Below are 24,595 nucleotides of genomic sequence, written 5' to 3'. Positions count from 1 at the left end.
ATATACATTGTAATCAAATGCATTACTATTTCCCATAAATGGATTCAACAGTAGACATTCCTACATTAGTTTATCCGTAAAAGATCATTCAGTTCCTGTTCTGACGTTAATGTGCAAATAGTCTTAAAATAATTATACTCATACATGCAATAGTAAAGATAGTTAAAAGTCTTAGGAATTTTAAGGCCAGTATATGAGACATCCTACAAGAGAGAAACCTTAGGCAAAGCAGCTAAAGTTTGAGTTTGCGTACAGCTGGTAGCCTGAAACCTTTCCATTGCAGAGGTGAGTAGCCCTGTTGACTTTAATCTGAATGACTTGACCCTGGAGAGGTCAGTGCATCCTCTATAGAGAAATTAAAACTGGTGGTCTGGAAGAAAGTGACTGTAAATACTTTTAGAAAATAGACTAGAATGTCTACCTAATAAACTGGGCGTCTGTTTCTGATTTGGAGCTGGTTTGGGGGTGTTTTCATCTCTAAATCGTTTGGGAACGTACGACAGTCGGAGGGCTCTGGGTGATCTCAGTGCTAATCTGGAGGCTGGCGGGGGGAGGGGTCCTTGTTCCTTAGTAGGTGTCTCGGGGCCAGGGGCGGCTGCGCTGGCGGTTGTTCCTCTGGTTGTGACCTTGCTGAGCTTCTCGTTGGAGCAGCCTGTCCTGTGACTCGTGCCCGTTGGCACTGTGGGCACTGCCAGTGTGCCCACGGTGAGGGGGGTACATGTCCCTGTATGTGCGAGCATGGCAGGGGGAGGCATACTCATCCTCCTCCTCTTCCTCCTCCTCCTCTTCTTCTTCTTCCTCCTCTTCGTCCTCCTCGCCCCCCCTGTGGCATGGGCTCCCCCTCCGGCCGCGAGACAGGGAGTCGCTGGCCTCGTCAGACGGCATAAGACTGTCCTGCTCCAGGGGGGAGTGGACCTCCTCACCTGCCTCCTCCTCACCCTCCAAGCCCACCGCCTCACGAGGCTGCGGCTGGTTCTTGTTCTGGTTCTGGATCATTCCAGTCGCCATGGAAGAAAGACGAGAAAGAAAGAAAGAGAGTCAAAAGAAACCTCAGTGTAGCTCCACACTTTCCGGGCAGTTTTTACAGACAGAAAACACACAGAGGGTAGACAAACTAATGCAAACATTACATTGAGAAGGACTTTGAAGGAATTCTGTCTTAAACAACACTCAACGTGCCCGTACGTACATTGAAAAAGTCATAAATTGCTGCCGTTGTTTCTCCTGTCCACAGTGGATGCAAACACCCCTTCCTGAAGAGTTTACAATGTTCAGCTGAAGCTAAAACGTATGAGGCTTCAACTGGAGTTAATTGGGCAAATCAAATATCTTTCAGACTTTTTGGTCAGAATTTCCCTTTTTGTGTTACTGTGCTTCCTTGCTGAGCTGCAGCAGAGATATTTACACAGATATTAAATGTGATCATTCATTTCATCTTTTCTCTTTTATATCTTCCATTGCAGGCCCTTTAGGGAGAAATCTTTTTACATCCAGGAGGAACAATCGCAGCGACCAGTAACTGTTTCAACCTAGATACAGACGTGTCAGTGTTGTTTTAAGACAGACTTAAAAATATAAATACATATCTTTAAATAGCTGTGAGAATTACAAACACTGCAACAAAACAGTATTTATGATGCCAATTAGCAGCATTTGTCAGCTATAAATATATATATATATGTATATGTAATCAGATCTGATCAGTATTTGGTAATAAATCACAAAAAGATTCATAGCTCCTTTTAAGTTTTTATCAGTGATTATAATTTTTTTTAAAAGTGAGCTATGATGGGACACTGTATTGATTTTTAATACACGCAGCACCTATGTGAACATGACATAGGCTAAAAAGATGGTTAATCAATTAATTAATTAATTAATCATTTCAGATATGGACTCATTTGGTTCATGTTTGCAGAGGTAGTTAATATTAAACTATTTTTGAATACTAATCTAGTATTTTATGCCACAAAACTCAGATATTTTTTAAAAATATAATACTAATTTCTTTAAAATGTGGAAATCTAAATCTGACTATAATACAAGTCTTTTTCCACAAATGTGATGAAAAACAAAAAGATCCTGTAAGTCTTTATAATGAGAAACCTTCCCAAAATAATGACTAAGTATCTCAAAATAAGGAGGAATTGAAAATAGTGTCTTAGTATTTAAAAAATAATGAGAAACTTTCTCAAAATAATGAGAAACTTTCTCAAAATAATGAGAAATTGAAACTAGTGTCTTAGTATTTTAAAAAATATGAGAAACTTTCTCAAAATAATGAGAATTTGGTCTCACTCACTTGCTCCTTTTGCTTACTATGCAAATTTCAAGAAAGTTCCTCATTATTTTGAGAAGGTTTCTCATTATAACGGTCTATGGATCTTTTTTTCATCACAAGGCTAAGTTTTCATCTCACTTTGTTTCTATTACTGGTGGAAATGGGCTTCTATACAAAAAGGAACTGCAGTCATAATCTGCAAGTAACAGAATAAGACAGAACTGTACAATCTGTACGATAAATATAATATATAGGGGGTTGACAATGTTGATAATTGGCATGCAGCAGTGTCTGCAAAGTCTCTCCAAAGTCCTTTTTAGTTTACAGTGTTTTGTCTGTACACAGATTAATAATAAAGACACCGAACAAAAGAAATGCCAGTGACACAGTTGAATGGATGGTCAGGAGGTTATTCAGAATATAAAATGTTACTGTGCTGATGTTATGGTCTCAGTTTATTGTTGTGTAAATTATGCATTTAGCTCCGGTAAATACATTATTTAAGCACTGATCATATGCCTATAATTAGCATTGTCATTCAAGATAGCATTATGTGAGCGGGGGCACCATTCACAAAGCATGCTCGATAAAAAGGATCAACGCCGATTGAAAAATAGAGAATAATGGTCAGGTTTTGACACTTGATACGAACGTTTTTATAATTACACATGGTATCAAATTGAAGCTGCTTTGTGAATTTCCTCCCAGAAAGCTTGTGGAGCAGTGATTCACCTGAGACCATCAACTAAAGGAACAAAAAGGCAGGATGCAGTGAAGAAAAAACACGTCGTCTTTTCTGTGGCGAGATCTGAATGAATAAAATGCTGTTCATTCTCTTCTTCAGGTGCGTAAGAAGGGTTGTTGGGGTTGAGAGTGCAAATATAAATAAATATACATACACATAAACCCTACTACTCACCCCATTTTGTAAGCGATCATTCAATTAATTCCTGTGTTTCAGAAAACTGCAAAAATGTTAAGCATGGATGAGTGAGAGGACAGACAAGACAACTGGAGGAGACAAAACCAAACAAAGGCGTGAGAATCTGAGATGGGAAGAGCTGGTAGAGACAGTGACAACATACAACATGTTCAAAACAGGATTCCTACTTAAAGAGTCTTAAAACAGTATCAGAAAACGTGCTTGTTAAACACAGGAAGACAAACTCACCTGTAGGCTCGAGATGGCAGAAGGCGGGGTCATCAGACTCTGCTCCAGTAACGGGTTCAGAGGGGTGTTGCCTGGGAGGTGAGTGGCACGCCAGTAGATCTCCAGGTATTCAGCCAAATGCTCACATGCATCTTCAAGCTGGTTCTCATCCAAAATGACATCAAACATATCCTGAGAAAGAAAACCAGAAATAACATTATTTTACCTCGGGCAGCTGACGAGATTGTAAAGGGGCACAAATTTCCAGAACGCTCAGTATCACTGTAAATGTGTGACAGTGTATGTTGACAACAGATACATCCATGGAAGTATTTAAAGTGTGTAAAGATCAAATATCACATAGATCATCATATATATTAGAGCTTCAAAGATCGATTAGTTGTCAGCTATTAAATTAATCGAAAATCAATGAATTCGCTTGAGTATTTTTTTAAGAACAAAACAAATCACCCCTAGTTGAGGAACTGGGGAAATAATCAACAGATTAATCCAGTGTTTCTCAAACGGGGTGAGGGTACTTTGGAGTAAGGCAGGGGGTACATGAGATTTGTTTTGTCTTTTACACATTTTTTTTATTGAATTTTGCAGATAATCAAACAAGAAAAAGCAAAAGTTGTGAATGAATCCCACTGTCCCTCCCAACAACCCATGTCAGGCGTGGTCACAGTAACCAACTAAATAATTGAAGAACATATAACATAAGTAGATAAATTAGATTGTTTTTTTAAAATGTTAATTCATAAAAAATGAGTCATTCCAAATTAAATGTTAGTTTGATAAAGCCCATTGCATATTCAGCATCACCATGTTAACTGACGTAAACTGTGCTGCAACCAACGCAATCACCGTTTGTGGTTGAAACATAGCATTAGCAAGTGTTTTTGCATTTTAAGTGTTTTTCAAAGTTGTTCAGTGAATCAAGACACTGATGGCACCTCATTATAAAGTTTTTTTTTACGTTTTACCAAAGCTGGTTTTTCATGGTATGGGGGTACTTGAAAATATTATTTCAAAAGTATATTATTGAAAAACGTTTAAGAGCCACTGGATTCATTGACAATGAAAATAATGTGGCCCAAGTATACACAGTAGTATGCATCCATTTTGTCATGATAAAATGACCATGCTAGCAGCTCTGTGGCAGTGCTTCGAGCTAATGCTAGCATGTGTCTGTTAGTCTCATTTAACATGTTAGCATGCTAACATTAATTTTACAAACAAAGAGTACAGCTGTTGTTTGTTATGTCTTCAAGCCTCTGTTATCTATTACCTGAACCTGTGTCTGAACCATAGACTGTATAATGAATTAGTTTACACAGTCTATGGTCTGATCCCTGTCGTGCCTGCACTTCCTCGCCTCGTTCCTGCTGTCTCGTGGACTCAATACAACTCCCGTTCGGACTTTTATACCCATGCCATTAAGCTCATGTACTTTCGTTTAAAAAAAAAAAAAAACTGTTTCTTTCAGCTGCCTTACCGCCCTGGTGACAATGTGTAAAACAATGTGGTTATTTCAATAAAGACCAATCAGAGCAGGACAGTGGTTAGATGCATGCACCTTGGCTGCATGTCTCCCTCTCTCTCTCTCACCCCACTTCCTGTCTCTCCTATATAATAAAGGCTTGAAAAAAACTGCCAAACACCAAAAAATCAGCTCAGCTAATGTTTCTTCCTCTTCACCGCCTTGTAAACATGACCTGAAGATATTCAGGTTGATATTGCAAGTTGATTTAGTCATAAAATTAACTTATATTGCACAGGTAGATAGAGAGAAAGAACAAATCCTCCACTCACAGGGGGGCACTGAGAGAGTTTGTCTGCAGCCATCATCTGCACATTCAGGTGCTTGCTCTGAGACTTCCCCCTGGATTTGACCAGCCTCTGGAGCACCTGAGAGAACAGGTGAAGATAATGTTAAAAGGTGGAGGAGGATCAGAATCAGAATCAGAAAACCTTTAATGTCCCGCAGACGGGGAAATATGCTGAAATTCAGCCTGAGTTCCTGAGTGGAGAAACCTGTCGTACCTTTGGTGAGGAAACTTTCACGTATACGATGATGGGCGCGAGGGAGGTTTTGGCTAGCTGTGCGGGATGGTTGATGGTGTCCGCGTCCAGAATCACCAGCTGCAGCGTTTTGGCGAGTTCAAATATCCTCTCAATCTCGCTCTGAACTTCCGCTGCACAGACAAGACACATTCGATATAAGTTGAAACTAATTTCTTCTTTAAACAAAACGTTTTCATGCTGACATTATCACGCTCACCTAGGCTGGAGCGAGTGTTGGATCTCTCCATTATGGGTCTTTTGTTGAGGACGGACCTCTTGGCTAAAGACAGGTCGGCAGTTACACGGGTTATTGAGATTCTGCCGCAAATATAGAGAGGACATTGGTTTTATTTATCAAAGGCCGGACTTTCCGCGGCTACAGAGATCATTCTGTAATCTCTCCATTTTTACTGACCTTCCTTCAAATCTGTGTTTCAGGAAGTCAAAAAGAGCTTTCTGCATCATATCCGTCACCTGGGTGGGAAGGTAAGAGGTAAAAAAAACAGACTTTTCAAAAAGACAAACTTCCAAAAGAAACTACGTCTTCCTTTGAAGACATATTTTCCGGGACATCATTTCAAGTCTTAATCTCTTGAGTGTGCCATATAAATTGAATTGGTGTAAATTGTATGTTGCATTAAAACTTTAAAATAAACTAACTAAACTAAACTAAAAAGTTTATTCCGGTAAGTTACTTAAAGGTCCCATGTTGATAAAATGAGACGTCCATGCCTCTTTTAATATAAAGCAGGTGCTACATAAATGCTGCGAAAGTATCCAAACACTCAATCCACAGAGAAATGTACACAGCCCGTATTTAGAAACTGTGCCTTTAAAAGAGCCATCAGGACTTTACGCTTAATTAACGGACAATGTATTGAACAGGTTTCAGAAGTAAAACATCTCTGCCTTCTTTCAGACAACAAAATGCAGCAGTGCAGGATCAGAGAAAAGGTGAAATGGGGAGAAGCTGACCTCATAGCCCTTCAGCGATGGTCCCACGAGGACCACCGGCCTCATAGAGGGCACCACGTCGTAGGGAGGGACGTGTTCCTGCCAGAAATAGGGGACGACGAGGGGAGGGGGACGGAGAACAGAGAGAGTAGGGGTAAGACATGGGTTTCTGCAGAGTTCATCAAATTCAATTTTGGACTTTCTCATACCACATAGAATCAAATTGAGTTAATCTAAATACCCTTTAAAACAAATTTAATACCCTTTCCATGGTCATAACATTTAGAAAATAACGGAACAATAAAATACCTAAAAATGTTTATTAAACTAGTGGAATTAATGATATTTATAGTCACATTTTTGTCAGTATATTCCAGCTGTATGTGATTCTGAGTAATTTATTTAATCCATCCAGATATGTGGCAGATAATTGATGGGTGGATTTAACAATTAAAAAATAATCACTTGATTTCTGTAATTTCTTTGCAAATGCTATTTATGACACAATGAGCTTCTTAGCAGTATTAATGCAGAAATAATAATACATGACACCACGATTAAACGGCCTCTGCATGCACAATCCAACGGTCTCACTTATCAATATATTGATATAACCTCTTCCAACAGCTTGTTTGTAAAATACATAACTATGAAAGAATATTCAAGACCTGCAGATACTTATAACATCCCTTAAAGCTAAAAGTGAAAAACAATTTATTATGAGCTTTGTCATCATAAAGTACCAAACCCTACCTGTTTTTGCTTCTGTTTGGCTTGTGAAAACAGGAAAATAACAATTAATGAAAGGAAAAAAGATAGAAGAAGACAGCTGAGGGAAATGTTTTTTGTTCCAGCACATATTAGGAGAAAGAGTTGTAGTTCTTACATTCACCTGCAGATGGCGGTGTGGTCCTCCAGCTCCCAGTCACCATGTCCCCTAAACTGGAGGAGTTGCCCCCTGTTTTCCTGCAACAGCAACACACTAAATGACCAATCTATATTGTGGGAGTTCTCTGAGGTGTTTGAAACTATCGACTGACCTTTGTTTCTGCTCCTGCTTGAGTCTCATGGCCTCCAGTCGTAGAGGGCTCGGGATGAAGGTGATGTCTGCTCCCTCTTTTACTAGCCGGCCGATCCACCAGTCATTATTATACTTCTATTGAGTTGAGTGCAACCGAACAAAACCGCGTCACATGTATGTTGTTTTACTGTGATGGAGGGCTTCATTATCATTAACAACACATAATCACTCACTTCTTTGATGTGCAAGAAGTCTTTGGCATCAAAGTTGACTGCAGCTCCCTGGACAGGACAGTCCTCATCCAGAGCTCCGCAGTAACTCACATTCGTCTTTACTGCAAACGCCACAGGTTTGGACTGGAACAACAACGAAGGTGAGAAAGGTGAAAGCTTGCAATAAAAGAGCACAGCAAATCGACTCCTTCTTTTCCTGACAAGATATTTACTCTTTATTCAATCTGCTGGCAGCCAATCACATCGCACGAGCAGGAGGAGAAATGTGCGTTTGACAGATGACGCCTCGGATCATCACACTGAGATATAAAGACGGTTCTGCGGTCGACGAAGAACAGAAACTAATTTGCCACACACAAGGCTCAAAACTGAAAAGTTCAACCAACTCTGTTTGAAATTTGAGGACCATTAAGTTGATATTAGCATTAACGTTCTTTGGCCAAGCTACGGATTAAGCAGTTGTGTCTAGATGGTAACCTGGGTACTTCATTTCTCCCAAACAACCGAGTCTCTTGCCTTTCTCTGATTTGGTCTGAAGAGTTTGGTGTCGGTGACACTGAGAGCAGTTCCTGAATCTCGTTGTCTTTCCAGTTAAACATTTCCGTTGCTTTCTTCGTGTAAACAAACATCCTTCTTCACTGTCGGAGGTTTGTTTTGTTTGGCTGTTGGCCGATGCATGATATAAACGTCATCAACACGCCCCTCACTCAATGGGTAGACACACCTGAGAATAAACTGCTGTATTTGCACAAGAGCTCACTTTGAGATTACCTGGCCTACGTACTAGGGAGCTGGCCTGGTAAACACTGTTTAGCGCCCGGTCTGACTGAATTGGATGTTTGCGCTCTCACATACAGCCCCGCCAGGTAATATCTGGATCATTTTACGTTTGCAGCGCATCTCTAAAAGGGGACATCAGTGGATTACTCTTTAATGTGGAAGTGAGATGTAAAATCGTGTGCTGGTTCCTTAAATTGACATTCAGTCATCGTCTGGTTTATAGATAACATGTGCATCAGTGATGCTGTGACTTAAACAGACTGTAAGGGTCTGAAAATGCAAGTTACTGGTTGAACACCAACATGAAGAAGGAGGAGTTCGGTGTACATCCAGACTAGCTACTCCACACTAAATACTGAGGGAAGAAAATTATTTTTCTGACTATTCTTCTTCAGTAGAGGCTCACGTGGCTCCAGACTTATACAACAGTTAAAACACTACAGTGTGTAGCAGTGTAAATCACTGTATTACGTACCTTAGCTCTGTCGAGCTGCAGCTGTGCCTGGCGTTCGGCTTCACGCCGATACGCCTCGCGGTCCTCCTCTGCTGACAGGTCTGAATCCGACGGTCTACTGGTATATGAATCAGCCGACCCCTGTCAGGAGAAAGTCATGTTACTCTGTAATTAATAATTTCTTACATTAAGACCATCGTGGGAAGATTACTGAGGCATATTACTACGAGGATAGATCGGTAGATCTACTGTTTCTGCTCATGCTTTCATCTGTGTTTCTGTTGTGCAGTCTTTATGTGCAGGTGTGAATGCAAATACATGTCTGTATTCATGAACACATTCATGTATCTACAACACAATGCGCTGCTCTCCCACACCAGCCATCCTCTGGTAGACCAAATATAGCACAAAGGAGGCAACTGCTTCCTCTTCTCTCCTGCTTGGCCCCAATCCATTCCATCATCCCCCACAGTGCAGCACATATACATCCTCTGTTCCCCATGTTTATTCTCCAAGGACATCTCCTCATTAGCAAAATACATGCCGGCTATCATTTTCATTGTAAGAGGTTTAAGAACACGTCCCAGGCTTTATATGCCGAAAGGGACAGAATCAAGCACGCAAAGAGACATGGACTGGATTTTATTCAAATGATTTACTTAAATGTCTGTATCATAACCTGTAGAGCTGAAATGATTAGTTATTTCATTGATTCTGATAATCATTTGTGTCTAAAGCAATCTGAAATGTGAAGTTATTTCACTTTTATTTGCCATAGAGAATGGTAACCTGAATATCTTTGAGTTTTTGACGATTGACAGGGAACATCAAGACCTTTGAAAACAACACCATGGACTTTGGAAATTTATTAAGGGCATTTTTTTTTTTACTATTTTCTGACATTTTATAGCCAAAACAAATAATCAGTTAATCAAGGTAATAAAATAGTAACTGTGATGCTGATTTCCAAAGAGAAAAACATGAAAAGGAGAACGATAAGTAGTGGTGACCAACATGTAGTTTAGGTACTGTGTGTGTGTGTGTGTTTGTGTGTGTGTGTGTGTGTGTGTGTGTGTGTGTGTGTGTGTGTGTGTGTGTGTGTGTGTGTTTATGTGTGTGTGTGTGTGTGTGTACGTGTGTGTGTGTGTGTGTGTTTGTGTGTGTGTGTGTGCGTGCGTGTGTGTGTGTCTGCGCGCTCTACTATATTTGGTATCTATTTGGCTTCTCTGAAGGAACTCAGTCCTGAATCTGTCAGTAAAGAGAACCGCTGCAGCAAAAACAAATCCAAGTCGGACAACAGAGAGAGAAAGAGAGAGAGAGAGAGAGAGAGAGAGAGAGAGAGAGAGAGAGAGAGAGAGAGAGAGAGAGAGAGATGAGATTAGACGAACAAGAAATAAAAGGAATAGAAGAAGTGATGAATGAGAGAGACAAAGATAAACATCTCACAGGTAACTCCAAAGATTCTTGCAAATAAACCAAGGTGTACAGAAACTAAAAAAAACAACATATAACAGAGTTTTCACTTTGGTTTTCCTCTCCTCCAGAGTGCAGTGACTTAGTCTTGGTCATCCATCTTTCCAACATATACAAACGAATCCTCTGGAGGACCAATTAGCAACAGCAAAACCAAAGGAAATTCAGGTTTAAAATACACACAAAAAGGTGCCCAGATATGAAAAACAACCATCACCTTTAGCTTTCTGTGCACTTCAGGATTCATACATATAATCTAAAATATTTGCTTTTACCACTTTGAGTCCCAGAGAAACGGCAAGCGAACACCTCTCCTCATGTGTGTGTGTGTGTGTGTGTGTGTGTGTTAGATAACTAGGTCTGATTTCTAGCACTCACAAGCTCTGCAAGGCAACACTGCACCAGTGCCAGAGCAGCACCGAGAGAGAAAAGGAGGGTGAGGGAAAAAGAACGGGATAGATAGAAAGAGAGACAGTCAGAGAAGGAGGGGTGGGGGGTTGAATAGCATTGACAAGATATACTGAAAAGAGAAGGATGTTTACGAGGATAGAGAGTGACTGAAGGATGTTTGGAGAGACGAGAGAGTGTATAAACGATTTATACGACAAGATAAAGCGAGGCTATCTCGAGGGGAAGATGAGATTAGAACATAATAAAATGCTATGAAGGAGTGGAGTGAGACCTAGATATCTATCCTCATCGCAGATAGAAGAAAAGAGGGGAAACACAGCGGGGGGTGCGGGAGGAAGGAAGAGGAAGGAAAAGGACCTCGAGAAGACACAGATACTTGGCTGATTAGGAAGGCGGCGCTAGAGTCTGAGAAAGACACGACTGTGGGAACACGCTCAAACACACACAGACATAAAAGTGGAATAAATACGGTGGTGGGCGCAAACGGTAAGGCGTTATGTCAGAGAGCTGTTTAATGATGTTAGAACACAGAGAGCTACCTGTGCTGTGATTTCTGTTCATTATTAGGCTGTGAAACTCTGCTGCACACTGGCTGCCTGTCAAATCCTAAAACAAAACAGTGTCACAACCAATGTAACTGAACAGAAAACCGATGTATTTTGCAGGTGAAGCCGAGCTGCAATGCAGAGTGTAATGATGTGAGTACATCTTTAAAGTCTGGACTGAGGATGTGTTGTTTTTGTGTTTTTTTTACTCATAACATCCCCGTCTGGAGGCTAAATTTAACTCTGTTCCTTCCTATTCTGCTTCTGTGATTATTCTTCACACACTGCAACACTGATGGCCTCAAATCCACAGGGAGGGGCCAACAAGGAAGTGTGTCATCCAGCTAGTCGAGTCCTCAAGAGGGCCAAGTCATCCTACAGTCTAGGGACAGAACAGGGGGGGGTTTCTACATTCATTTTAGTGTGATACTTACTAAAACATTGCTCAGTCGTTTTAAAAAGTTTAGATTCAAATGGGTTCTAGTTTTCTTTTGGAAAGACAGTGTAGATATGTCTTGTTAAATTGGAGGTTAATTAACTGGTTAGCCATAATAAATTATGCCAAAGAGCAACGTTAAAGCAACAACTGTTGATCAAAATGTAAACAAAACGTAAGAAATGGAGATTTAAATGCAAGTTCAGTCAAACTGATTGACATATGTTTTATCACAAAGAATAACAATAGAAAACAAATACAGTATATCTCTTATGAATGTTTTCTGGTTTAAATAAACCTGCGTTAATTGTTTTTTGTGGTGACTAGGGGGCAGCACAACACTCTGTAAACACACATAGGGCGCTGTATGGATGAGGTATTTTTGTAGGCCAACCTGAAAGTTAGCACCGCCTGGCTCCTTTGACCAATGGGATTTTTTTCCATTGGATTTGGGATACTGCAGAAAATAAGCTCTTGGGCAAACTCAAGTTTATGATACTTTTGTACACATTTGAAACACATTTTGTTCAGCAAGATAATCTTTACAATGAACACAACTTTTTTTTTTAAGTGTTATGCAATCGCCAGAGGTAAAAAGATAACGGTGGCTAAAGACGGACTACGATACGTCTGCCGACTTTTTTTAGTTACTTGTAATCAATCGCCTTTTTTTAAAGACATATACAAGCTTAGGGATGTACTTTATGACGTAGAACAAAACGTGAAAATCTCAAACTTCTTGTGTTAACCACAGATCTTATCTTACCACAAACCCATTCAAAAAACCCACTGACTTTGAGGCGAGGGAACCGGACGTTCAAATAAAGTTGTCTGACGTTTATGTGATCCTGTTTGTGTGTATGAGAGGCATAACGACCATATGGTTATGATTAGCAAGAAGTTGCTTATTTACACATCCAGCAGACACGGCGCTACATCAGCTTTCATTTGGAGTCGTGTTGGTGTCAACCTGACGAACGTAAGTCTAGAAGTCCAATATTCTCTCTCCTTTAAGCTCTGGTTCACTCTCCACCAACTCATGAGGGAAATATCTGGCTCTTTAGCTGCTTCATGCTCTTCTATGTTCACCAGCTAGTTCACCAGCTAGTTGCTAACTTTGTCCGTCTGTTGTTTGGTGCTGAACAGGTAGTGTACAGCCACTGAAAACAGCTGCCTGTTGTGGCTGAAACCAACAATGTTGAGAGCAGTGAGAGGAAGCCAACACAATAAAATTAGGAAGTGGAAAACCAAAATGAGCTGATAGGGACTGAAACACTTTGAGAAGCTGCAGTCAAGTGATAATTCTCTGTGGGTTATATCGATTACAGCCACTTTAAGTTACATCTACATTAGCAATGCTTGTAAATCCTTTAATTTCCACTTTGTATCTACTTTGTTGTGCCTATCAGTTACAATGTTGCTGATATGATACATCTGTTCAATGTTAGACTCAGCCGATAACAGTGGGGAACTAATACCCTCCTCTCAGTGCAGACCTTATAAAAACTCTCACTGGAAGAAAGTCCTTGGTCGAGGGCAGCCCTATGGTCGACTGTCTGACAAGTTGACTGTTGAAGCATACCGACCCCTTTAGACACACTGGCACTCATTGCTGATGTTAAGTAGGTTTAAGGTTTTCATCATCATCATAGTTTAGCATGTTAGCATGTTGCTAATTTGCACAAAATTCAAAGCTGATGTAGATATGAACATTTTTTGCAGATATTTGTCTGGTAACCCCAGGTTTGCGAGACTTGCTTCCCGACGACCTACACTAACCTTAAGCCCTTGAAGTCAATGCCTAGCATCAACCCTCTCACAAGAGCAAATCTTGGGCTATCATCTAGACACGGCTGTCCCCAGCCAAATTATTGTACATATTGGAAGTTTGACCTGATGATGGCACTGAATAAACAGTTACAGGATAACTAAAGTTATTACAATTCATCGTCTGGGGTTCATGCCTGTGCAGAATTTCATGACAATCCATCCCACTGTTGTTGAGTTATTTCAGTCTGGACCAAAGTGGTGGACTGGAGCCACGATGACAGCATGGCCAACAACAAAGGGTACCTGGATAGCAGGAAAAACACAACTCAAAAAATGACTGCAGGCCTACAAATGTTTGTAGCAGAATATATTATTCAGGAGGCTGAAACACACCAAAAAACTGCAAGCTCCAGTGATTTGGAAATCCAGTAGCCAAATATCCAATTTCAAAAAGTGTTCGATTAACTGTGCGCTCATAATTCAATGTCAGCAAGTTACACATGCACAGAGCGCTCTGATACACAACGCCATAAATCACTTTGTGGTTTACATCAATATCAAAGTCAAGATCAGGCGTACAGTATGTCAAATTGATCAATCGTGAGAGTCGGCGAGGGACTGTGAGGAGCGCACTCCAGATGACGACAATCAAAAAGTAAAGCAGGTAAGGGGAATGAGAGAAACAAAAGCGCTGTTGAAGAGGTGGAGGCGAGGAAGACAAAGGAAAAAAGAGGAGCGGCGACAATACAGTGGAAATGCTACAAAGAGATGAAGGGGGGAGACGGGTAGAGAAAGAGTTTCAGACGGGGAGAAGCAGAAGCTGACTGTGCCGAGAGTCATTTGTACTTACTCAGTTAATGTGGTGATGCTGCTGCCGCCGGTCCCTCCCTCTCTCTACACACTACATGCTGTAAAATGCCAACACACTGTGCCGTGTCCCGTCCTCTAACCAGGGACGACCTGCACTGGAGCCGGCAACACCTTCTTTCTATTCTTACCCCACCTCCAAATATCCACACACACACACACACACACAAACAACAACCAACGCAGCTTTTTGCGTCACTTGATCAAACCACTGCTCTAAATTTACATCCCATTCTTGGTTATTAAGTCCATTTGCACAGGTAGAGAGGAAACAGGGAAGCTGTTGGGATCCCAACACACGGCTCCAGAATTCTCATCCTGTTTCAACCCCTCATGTCCTACATATAACACATACATACACACTTATGGCAGCATACTGCTTATTGTATCCTGCTGCAGAAATGAGTCATACTCCAGTGCTCCTCCATAGACACCCCACCCCTATCACAGACAAGAAACTATCTGCTCTGTTTGTGAAATCCTCTGCTTCTGCATGAGACACTTTATCTTTATCACCTTTGGGTTCGGAGGTGCCTGTTGTGCGAGCAGAGAGGGAAGGTATAATGATCGAGAAGAAAGTAAAGAGGTGCTCGTGTGAACAACGAACCCACACATCACATCGCCTGAGGCCATCAAAATGAGCATCATGAATATTTTAAGCCGTGCAATATTCTCGGGGAATCTGGAGATTGTCATTAAGCCCCCCGATCAGGATAACTAATGTCCCCGCCTGAAGATGTCTGCTCAGCCCTTTTTCTCCCCTTCCCTTCCCTCTAACGTCTCCCAGTCAGACTGCTCCACATTCCCTCACGCTAATGGTGCTGTGCATGAAACTGAGGGATTTTTCACAATGTTTGCGAGGGCTCGTTCTATTAAGAACTGCCTCTAGTCCCTAAAACCTCATGAGTGAATTTTAATGTGGAATTTTATCTCAATTTTATTAAGTGTTTCAACTACTTTCTCTTCATATACACTGAGCTTCAACCAAATAAAATGGATAGTTTTGAGTCGTTTTTCAAGCAGGAATGCCAAATATTCGCTCAAATATAAGGACTTGCGGTCTGTTTGTAATATATATGATAGTATATTAAATATTTTTTGGTTTTGGACTGGTCACATAAAACAAGCCATTCAAAGACGATTCTTTGGGAAGTTGTGATGGCTGTTTTCCAATCTGCTACACACAACATTTCATAGACTAAACTATGAAGCAAGGTAATAATAATGAAAATAATCGTTAGTCGCAACATTAAACAAAATGATTAAATGTTATATCTAACATAATTTATTATTACCTCCACCAAGCAAGGAGGGTATGTTCAGTTCATTTGTTTGTTGTCAGCAGGATAACCGAAAAATTGTTGTCCCGATTTTCATGAAACTTGGTGGAAAGATGTTGCATAGGCCAACGAAGAACCCATTTAAATTTTGGAGCAGATCAGAAGCACCGGGCGGATCCATAAAATATGTTTCACTTTGCGAGACAGGGCATGGCCTCGGTGGAGGTCTGCGCTCGAGCCAGTTTAATATGCATCAGTTTAGTGTTGGATAGATGCTTGCTTAACGTTTTTCTTTTATTTACTAGAGATGTTTAACTTCTTTTTTTTTCTTTACTATTAATTAACATATTGAATATAAATACAACAGGTGATATTAGGGTGCAACTTACAATCATATGACATTATCGATTAATCAGCAATGTCACAAGGGGTCCTGGGAACTTGTCACAGATATTTTTCACTATTTTCGAATGTTTTATAGACAATTAAGGGACAATTGCTAAAACAAAATGTACAATGTAACAGTCTTATCAGTGTCAGTTACATTAGCTAACCATACCCACGTAAAGTAGGACTGGAGCTGAAAAACATCTGAGTTTCCCGACTTGAGTTTTACAGCTAGTTACCTTTATATTTGTAAGAGGGACATTTTATTATTTCTTCTTTCAAACCTTACACAGTCTCACTTTAAATGATTAATCTATTATTAAAAATACACATTTTCTGGCAATCAACCGATTGATTGATTGATTGTTTGTTTCAGCACAACTTTCTTTTTCTCATTTTTAGACGCTTCGTTTAAGATTTAATTGATTCATTCCACAAAAAAGCTAGTTTAAACACTTTATCTAACAATTATTTTCATTGTCAATGAATCCGCTGATTACTTTCTTGAATAACTGATTAGCTGTTTGATCTACCAAAAGGCGATACATTGCTTGTTTTGTACAACCAACATCCAAAGCCCAAAGACTGATCAGTTTATCATATATGACAAAGAAAAGCTGCAAATCCTCACATTTGAGAAGCTGAGTGTTTGGTATTTTCTACTTGAAAATGACTGAAACTTATGAGTTCATTATCAAAATAGTTGCAGATTAATTCTCTGACTATCAACTCATCAATGAACCAACTGCTTCATGCTGTCAGTGTTGTTATGTGACCTGTGTGTATATTTTGATGTTTTAATGAACTTCTAAAAGACAATTTCCCCACCATAGTGAGCAAATAAAGTTTTATTCTAATCCATTCTATCCTATTCTGGTCCAATCATTTCTACTCTGGCTGAGATAATCAAACTAAATGGATACTTGAGATGGTCTTAAAGCCTGTAGGAATATAAAGAGTCTTTCCTGTCAGGCTCCTTTTAAGGGGGGAAATCTGACTTTCCCTCTTTGATGTGTCGAGGCTTGTGAACTTCAGGGATCTAGCGGTGGTTTGGGATGAGCTCGGCATGCACAGTCTTTCTGTAGCCCAGTGAAACCTCTTCACTCCTCACAACCTGGTTTGTGCAGGGATCAAGTTCTCGCCTCTGCTGGGCTCTCTGTGAAACTACAACCCGCTCTGCCTTTCACTGACATCCCAAAATCAAATCAAATACATCTTCAGAAACAAACAGAAGTCAGTCAATCTAGATGAGACTTGTACGATTCACAACCGCGCTGCAGTAACGTCGTGAGGGAAATCAGTCAGCGGATTGTCTTAAATAACACCAAATTTCTGTCTGAGTCTTCCACACGTGCTTGACCTGAAAACATTAATTAAAAAACCGGGCTGTGTTGGGATTTTGATGCAGCTCACTGCCATTTTTCAAGCGTTTTGCTGCTCTCTACTGGGCAAAATAACAACTGAACCTGAGGAGGCAGCTCTGAGGATGAAGATGCACGGCACAAACATTCATGCTTTAGACACAAGAATTATAAATACAGAGCTACGAATATATTTTTGTAACTCTTGTGAGTCAAGAGGAAACTCGATCCCCACCAATAGCTTAAACTTAAGAAAAATATATGGGCACTGCACCGATGTCAACGAAACAATGCAGAGACACCTGTTGTGTTGAAAAAGCCACTTCTACCCCTTACAGGTGCAGACTTTACAGCACCACGTGGCCTACATTTCCCATAGAAGCTGCAGCTCTCCCCTCCCACTGATAATCAGTGTGATAATCAGCCTGTGACTTTGATGTACAGTGCGTGATGTAGTCTACAATGCATGCATAAATAAGGAAAAAAGGAAGGCAGCAAATAGCTCTTTTTTTTCTTACCTGCCGTTTGATGAAGCTGGATGTTGTGTCAGAAGAAGTGCTGCCATCTGAGCGTTTGAAGCGGCTCTTGCGTTTAGGCAACTTCCTGGGCAGCTGTGATGAAAGAGGGAACACGCACATGAGGGAATAAAGAGAGAGATATGGCATGAAACCAGCTTGCACTATGCAGATTGTTAAGTTCTATTTTCTTGCAATCTTGACAAAATAGAGTCTATGTTTTGGGAGAAATGTGCACAATCAGCTATAATGGTATATAATCAGCTGTAGCTTTGCCAACATCACATATAGCTGCACATACTGGTCTGTGTAATGCAGGAGGCAGATTTTCCCCATGCAGGCCAGTATAAGAAAGCGTGGATGTTGCAGTGAGTGTGCTGACAGGCCCTGTAGATTCAGGCTACAGGTGAGTCAGAGTCATGGTCCTTTCGGTACCTCTGCGCCAATAAAATCCATGCATCTATATTAATGTTACTGATGTGTGCTGATTTTCCTACATTGAAATTATCATTTTAAAAAAATCATTTTTTTCAAAAAGGCCTGACGAGAGTCCAGCAGCAAATGCATCAACATGTTAGGAGATGTGATCCTGTTTGTGTGTATGAGAGGCATAACGACCATATGTGAGCCTACTTAATGATGGCACTCACTCGCTTTTCACCGATCAGGCATCAATCTGCAGTTTCAGTGAAGGAGGAGGTTAAATATATATATATTTATTATTATTTTTTTCTCCCAACAACAAGTAGCAAGACATAGCTAACCTTTTTTCTATCCACTCGCACGGAAATCGTTCTATGTGTGAATAAAGGAGTAAAAAGTGTGGTTGGATTTACCTGAAAATAGTGCGATTGGGAGCCTGTTTCCACAGCAGACAGTGGGTCTACGGGCGATTTGGACATTTTGACTTGCACCATCTATTGAGAGCGCAGGGAGGCGAGATGCACACAGACATGGGTTACTGGAGGAAGCGAGGGACACACAGTACATCTAAAATGCAGTGAAGTCAGCGGGGGGGAGCGGCATGTAGGAGCGGAAAATAAAAAACAACAACAAAACGTGTGTTAAAAGCTACACTGGGGGTAAAAACGTAGAGCGAGCAGGAAAAATGCCGGAGCTATAATAAAGCATTGAAGCGTCATCGCTCGAGCAGCCGTGCAGGTCCGTACTAAGTGTGAGCCTCCGCCGGGGGTGTCGAGCTCGGCTGAAATGGCACAAAAATCCGTTTAAAAGAGGATAAAAGTGCACAATTGCAATATTTGTTTTTTTTAGAGGTGTGTTGGTTTATACAAAGACCATGTTCCCTCTCGGTGTGTGTCATATTTATTTGTTAAATGCGGATTGAAACAGTCAAATACATGAGGGATCTTTGGATTCATTATACAGGGGAGGATTTTTCAGTTTTTTTGTAACACAAAAATCCTGAGCAACACTTTTCTAAGAAGTAAAAGTAGCAGAGTGTAAAAACCTCCTGGGACGCAGGCAACGTAAAGTATTAAAGGTATGCAGTAATACAGGAAAACTGTGACTGTTTTAATTTATAGAATTGGATTATTATTACTTTTTTAAGTGTAAAAGCAGAATTTTACTGTTGTGATTAATTGAAATGGATCTATTGAATATAAACTGTATAGGACTGCAACTAATTATCATTTACATTATTGTATTTATCTGCTGATTGTTTTCTTGATTGATTGGTTCATTTGTAAAACTTCTAAAAATAGAGAGGCATGTCACAATTTCACAGGTGACACATTCACATGGCGTATTATTATACTTTTAAAACAAATAATATAAATCATTTAAATATTCTAAAGGATCAGCAGCCGAAATCTGACAAGTTTTTAGCTCTTTTTTAATATTTGAAGTACATTTTCAAAAAGAAAGCACATATTTCTGCACAAACAGTTATGCATGCCTGTGCATACACAGGTATAGACTTTGCACACCCAAACAGGTGTTTCTTATGATTATTACTACTGCCTCATTAGAAATCTAGTCAGGTTGAAGTAGGAAGGAGCTATACTGGTAATACTGTGACTCAAGCCCTAAAAACTAATAACAACGATATGAACGATATGAACGATATGAACGTTATCATCGATAAGTTGTAAATAGTAACAGGTGCAACAAAACAGGAGAGCAGAGAATGGCTTTGATTCAAGCAACACAAGCGTAAACACCTGTGTAGGAGCTTTAAAGGAACTTGCTTGTCCTGTATGAATCTGCATTTCGGGTATGCTACGTCAATAAAACCCAAGAATAAATAGGGTTTACATGCTAAATGCTATCTGATTAGTTATTGCACACAGAAAGTTAGCGACTAGCGTTAACACTAGCTGCTGAAGAAAATCAAATATCTGATTTGAGATATTTTATCAGGTGTTTCTTGGAGACCAAAGACTTAAAATAATTATGAATATTGGACTTAAAGGTTGAATATGGAGAATGAGCAGAACACCGCCATCTAGTGTCTCAAAATCGTAGTCGCATCAACAAAAAATAATTCCAGCAGTCGGGTTGCCAGGTTTGTTGGGAGTGTGTCAAGAGATCAGCCTGCGCCATTTCAAGTGATGAATCATACAGGGTAACGACTAATTTCCACTCATTAATTTATACAACAGTATTTAACGTTAGCCAGTCCTCAACTGGAAGTCTTTCTTTGAGTGGTGTGTAATCGATTAGCTAGCTCCCAACTCAAAATGATTCTTCGTTTCTGTAGCAACAACAGAAAACCCGGTAACCTGCAATGCCGGCTGCTATTGGCTGCTACAATGGAAACAGAACGTGACAGAAGGTCATTGTCAAACCCTCAAAAATGTTTTAAAATATTCATTCAGAATAAATATACTTTTTTATGGAAAAACAATACTTTGATTCTGTACCCCTCAAAATGCTCCCTGGGTGTATTTCTTTTAAAAAAATAACGCTTTTAATAAAGATTCTACATATTCAACCTTTAACTGTATTCATCAGGTGACCAAAAACACAATGCAAATGTTGCTCCGTGTCTGGTCGACGTAACGTTAGATAACGTAACGTATGTATGTGCATATACGTTAGCATAACAACTTTTAAGGCTAATGTTATAATGTCCAGACCGTCATGTATTAATTCAGATTTAGCCTAAAGGCAGCAAGACGGTAACTGTAACATGAAAAATACAACTTACAGAACTCTAAAATGGTTTTATTTAACTCACTTGTTACCTAGCAAACACGACCCCAACTACTAACGTTACTTCAGACCCGTTGGTTAAGGAAACAGTTGTTATGAGCCGTTATGTTGGTCGGGAAGTGGCTGCAATAGGTAAACTAACTTCTGCTCTTCCGTATCGTCATCTATTAAAAAAACACACATGTAAATTAGAGTTGTAGTTTTGACAATGCTAATGTGCTAATGCTAACGCTCTCCCTCCCTGTTTACAGTCTTTACGCTAACTGTCATCACTTACCTATGTGGATAACTTAATATATCGTAAACGTTAGATTATTTGTGAGACAGCATTGAAGCATTTTTCCTCAAATCTCTGAATGCTATTAATTATATTTACACAGTGTAGATCACAAATGTATTAGCATAAAATAAACCTAAAGCAAAAACCTTAAATTTCATTATTGGAATATTATAATAAAGATGCATTTATTTACACATTATTTAAATGTTGATGGGGCTAATTTAAATTACTAGCTAGCTTGTGAATTTCATCCCCATGGAATCATTTATTTGTTGCTTAAATTTTGAATTATTTATCTGAATCTTCAAGGTAACTAAAGTTATCAATATCAAATATATGTAGTGGTGATATGTGCAGTGTGTGTGTGTGTGTACGTGTGTGTGTGTGCGTGTGCGTGTGCATACATACACACATGTCACATATACTGTTCTTTAGTACAGTGCTCGGGCAGGTGTACTAAGTAACTTCCTACTATTGTTTTTACCCTTTCTCAACACCTACTGTAAATGTTTGAAAGGCGTAAGTGTCATTTAGGAGCCTCTACCTTTACCTCCTCACCAGAGAGAATGACATTCCTTAGTTAAGTTAAGAGTTAGCGCTACTTCGTTACCTCCAAAACAGTAAATGATTGAGTTTTTTTCTACATATGATTGAGGCTGAAGCTGAGTGTGAGCGAGGTGGTATATAGGAATGGCCAGAGACAGGGGTATGACGTGCAACAAAGGTCCCACAGTTGGAATCGAACCAGGGACATCGCTGATTTGTGGCATGCACAGTAACCTTTCAGCTGCCAAGGCGTTCCTTTCCGTGATAATTTTGCTTAAAGAAAAAAAAAACATGATTGAGAAGGTTGAGATTGGAAAATACATATTTCGCCACAGAACCTGCTGACCCTGCTGCTGTACATGTATCCTCATCTGACTCATGTCCTCCACACTGATGTACATGACTGTAAAAACAGCTCTCCTTTATATGTATATAGAGAAATGTTTCACATGCATTTGGCAGATTCTTTATAATGATTTGCTGTCACAGCAATTAGACCAGATTTGTCCTTTCCTTTTGTGACCACCACACAGAAGGCTTGTATTTTTTTCACCTTGTGAGTCCATCATCGCTGCAAAATGTGGTCCTTGAGAATCCTACTGTAGCGGGCCGTGGTTTTGAGAATTTATCAAGGTGTTCATATGTCTGTCAGTGGACAGAATTTGTCAACGCACGAGCGTCACAACTGTGCAAGACACAGTTACAGGTGTGTAGTTTGAAATAAAGACAGAGTTCGAAAAACCAGGGGGCCGGGAGATGGGCCCCCCACTTTACACCCCTGTGGCCCAATAACTGTACATAATTCAATCACAAAACGTTACAGGTGTGTAGTTGAGGTCAAAATGAAGGCTGAATTCAAAGATGGGTGTGGTCCAAGCAAGGCGGTGGAAGTGGTGCGATCTGATGGATGGTCTCTTGTGTTCCCTCTGCTGGCAGATTTATGGGCAGCTTGCTTGACCTTGCCTGTCTGTGACTGTGTGAAGGTAAACTTGACAAAAGTCATTTAATACACCTCTGCTGTGTTCTGTAAGCTCAGGTATTGTTACGGTAAAACACGTCCCAGTTTCCTCTTGTGGAGCTTGGATAGTATATAAGTAATTTACCTACCACAATGTGCAGATACTAAGTTTACCTGTATGAGGTGGCTGAGGTTTCCTTCACTGTCTGATCTGTGAATTGTTATGCCACTAGGAGGCAGCCACTGCTTCTGTTCAGGGCTGTAGGACTTCTACTGCTCCTTTGAATAGACTTGTACTGATACCAGTACTGGAAATGCCTACAGTATTGGTATCTGAGAGTACGCAAGTCTATGTCTGCAAGTTATGATTGACTGTCAAACTAGATAATAAAAGAAAGTTCTATGACGTTCATTATGTAAAACCCGATCCAGGCCATTCAACAATGATGGCGAATCAGCACATCCATACAGGTTAGTAGTATACAGCTGTTGAATGACTTTCTTTTTTTGTTTACATAAGTTCAGGTATCGATAGGTTAAAATGGTATTGAAACATCGCTATCTTTGGAGCTGGTTCAGTCCAGTTTTCCATCTGCACTGCTTTTAGTGTCTCCCTGTTCAGATTGTGTTTTCACTTTTTCTGAGTCTGAATTACTCAACAAACTGGAGATGTGGTTTGTGATTCAGAAGTCTGGAATCAGTTACCTTTGGGACATCTTCCTGTGTAACCCACCTGTTGCTCCAGTATCTGGGCGACGCCTGAACGGTCCTGTCTCCATTGTCTAACTGTCTTCCTGGTCCAGACCAGACCCCCCAAGCTCTTGTTCACCGGTGACACTGTTACCGTCCACTGATAGTCAACTGATTACTGTTGTCTATCTTAAGTACATTTACTCAACATATTTAACAATTTTGAGGTAATTTACTTGTGTATATGTAATTCATGCTACTTTATAGGTGGACTGCATTAATATAGTGCCTTTGTACTTGTACTAGAAAGTGTTGGACAAGTTTGATCGTACATGGTTGGTGGCGGAGTGCTCAAGCACAGGAGGTGCCGGTTCGAACTGCCAATCTTGTGATTAAAGGACACTCTACCCACTTTACCTTCTGGTCCACAGCCGCCCTTCTACCTCACCACAGAGGGAGATATTCTTGTTTGTTTTAATCAACATATTCAATATAATACATTGCTATAGATTACAGTTGTTTTCAGTTATGATGGATAAGTGTGCCAAGCTTTGCTGGGATTGACGTGAGGTCATCATATACTTTTTCTTTTTTTGTATTCTGTATATACTATTCTTGTATTTTGTGTATACATAGTATTTATTGTATGTCTTATTATACATAATTAAACAAATACAGGCTTGCTCTAATTTACATTTCATTGCACAATGAAGTGACAGTTACTTACGGGCGGTAGTAGCTCAGTCCATAGGTGACTGTGCTGGGAACCGGAAGGTTACTGGTTCAGGTCCCTGTGTGGACCAAGAATGGAGTGTGGACTGGTGGCTGGAGAGGTGCCAGTTCATCTCTTGGCAAGGCACCGAAACCCCAACTGCTCGGGGCGCCGGTCAGGTCCTGTCTGTGCATGTGTGTGTATTTCGGGCCTGTGTGTGTGTGTAAAATGAAAAAAAATAATAGAG

The 24,595-nt window shown here is 40.2% G+C and overlaps 1 protein-coding gene across 1 annotated transcript; it reads right to left on the bottom strand.

Annotated features, from left to right (window-relative positions):
- Positions 1-567: 567 nt before the first annotated feature.
- cacnb3a (calcium channel, voltage-dependent, beta 3a) lies at positions 568-18,902 on the bottom strand (the record flags this gene model as incomplete). The annotated part of the gene is made up of 14 exons (XM_083919980.1): positions 568-987; positions 3,453-3,623; positions 5,247-5,342; positions 5,478-5,629; positions 5,716-5,816; positions 5,914-5,972; positions 6,474-6,551; positions 7,206-7,225; positions 7,345-7,418; positions 7,493-7,608; positions 7,707-7,829; positions 8,962-9,081; positions 17,989-18,081; positions 18,822-18,902. The coding sequence occupies 14 exons, from the start codon at positions 18,900-18,902 to the stop codon at positions 568-570; spliced, it is 1,704 nt and encodes a 567-aa protein (XP_083776106.1).
- Between the last annotated feature and the right edge of the window lie 5,693 nt (positions 18,903-24,595).

The sequence above is a fragment of the Echiichthys vipera genome, assembly GCF_963691815.1.
Source record: "Echiichthys vipera genome assembly, chromosome: 9".
Classification (NCBI taxonomy): domain Eukaryota; kingdom Metazoa; phylum Chordata; class Actinopteri; order Perciformes; family Trachinidae; genus Echiichthys; species Echiichthys vipera.
The sequence above is the reverse complement of the archived record's forward strand: the minus strand, read 5'-3'. Positions and strand labels throughout refer to the sequence as shown.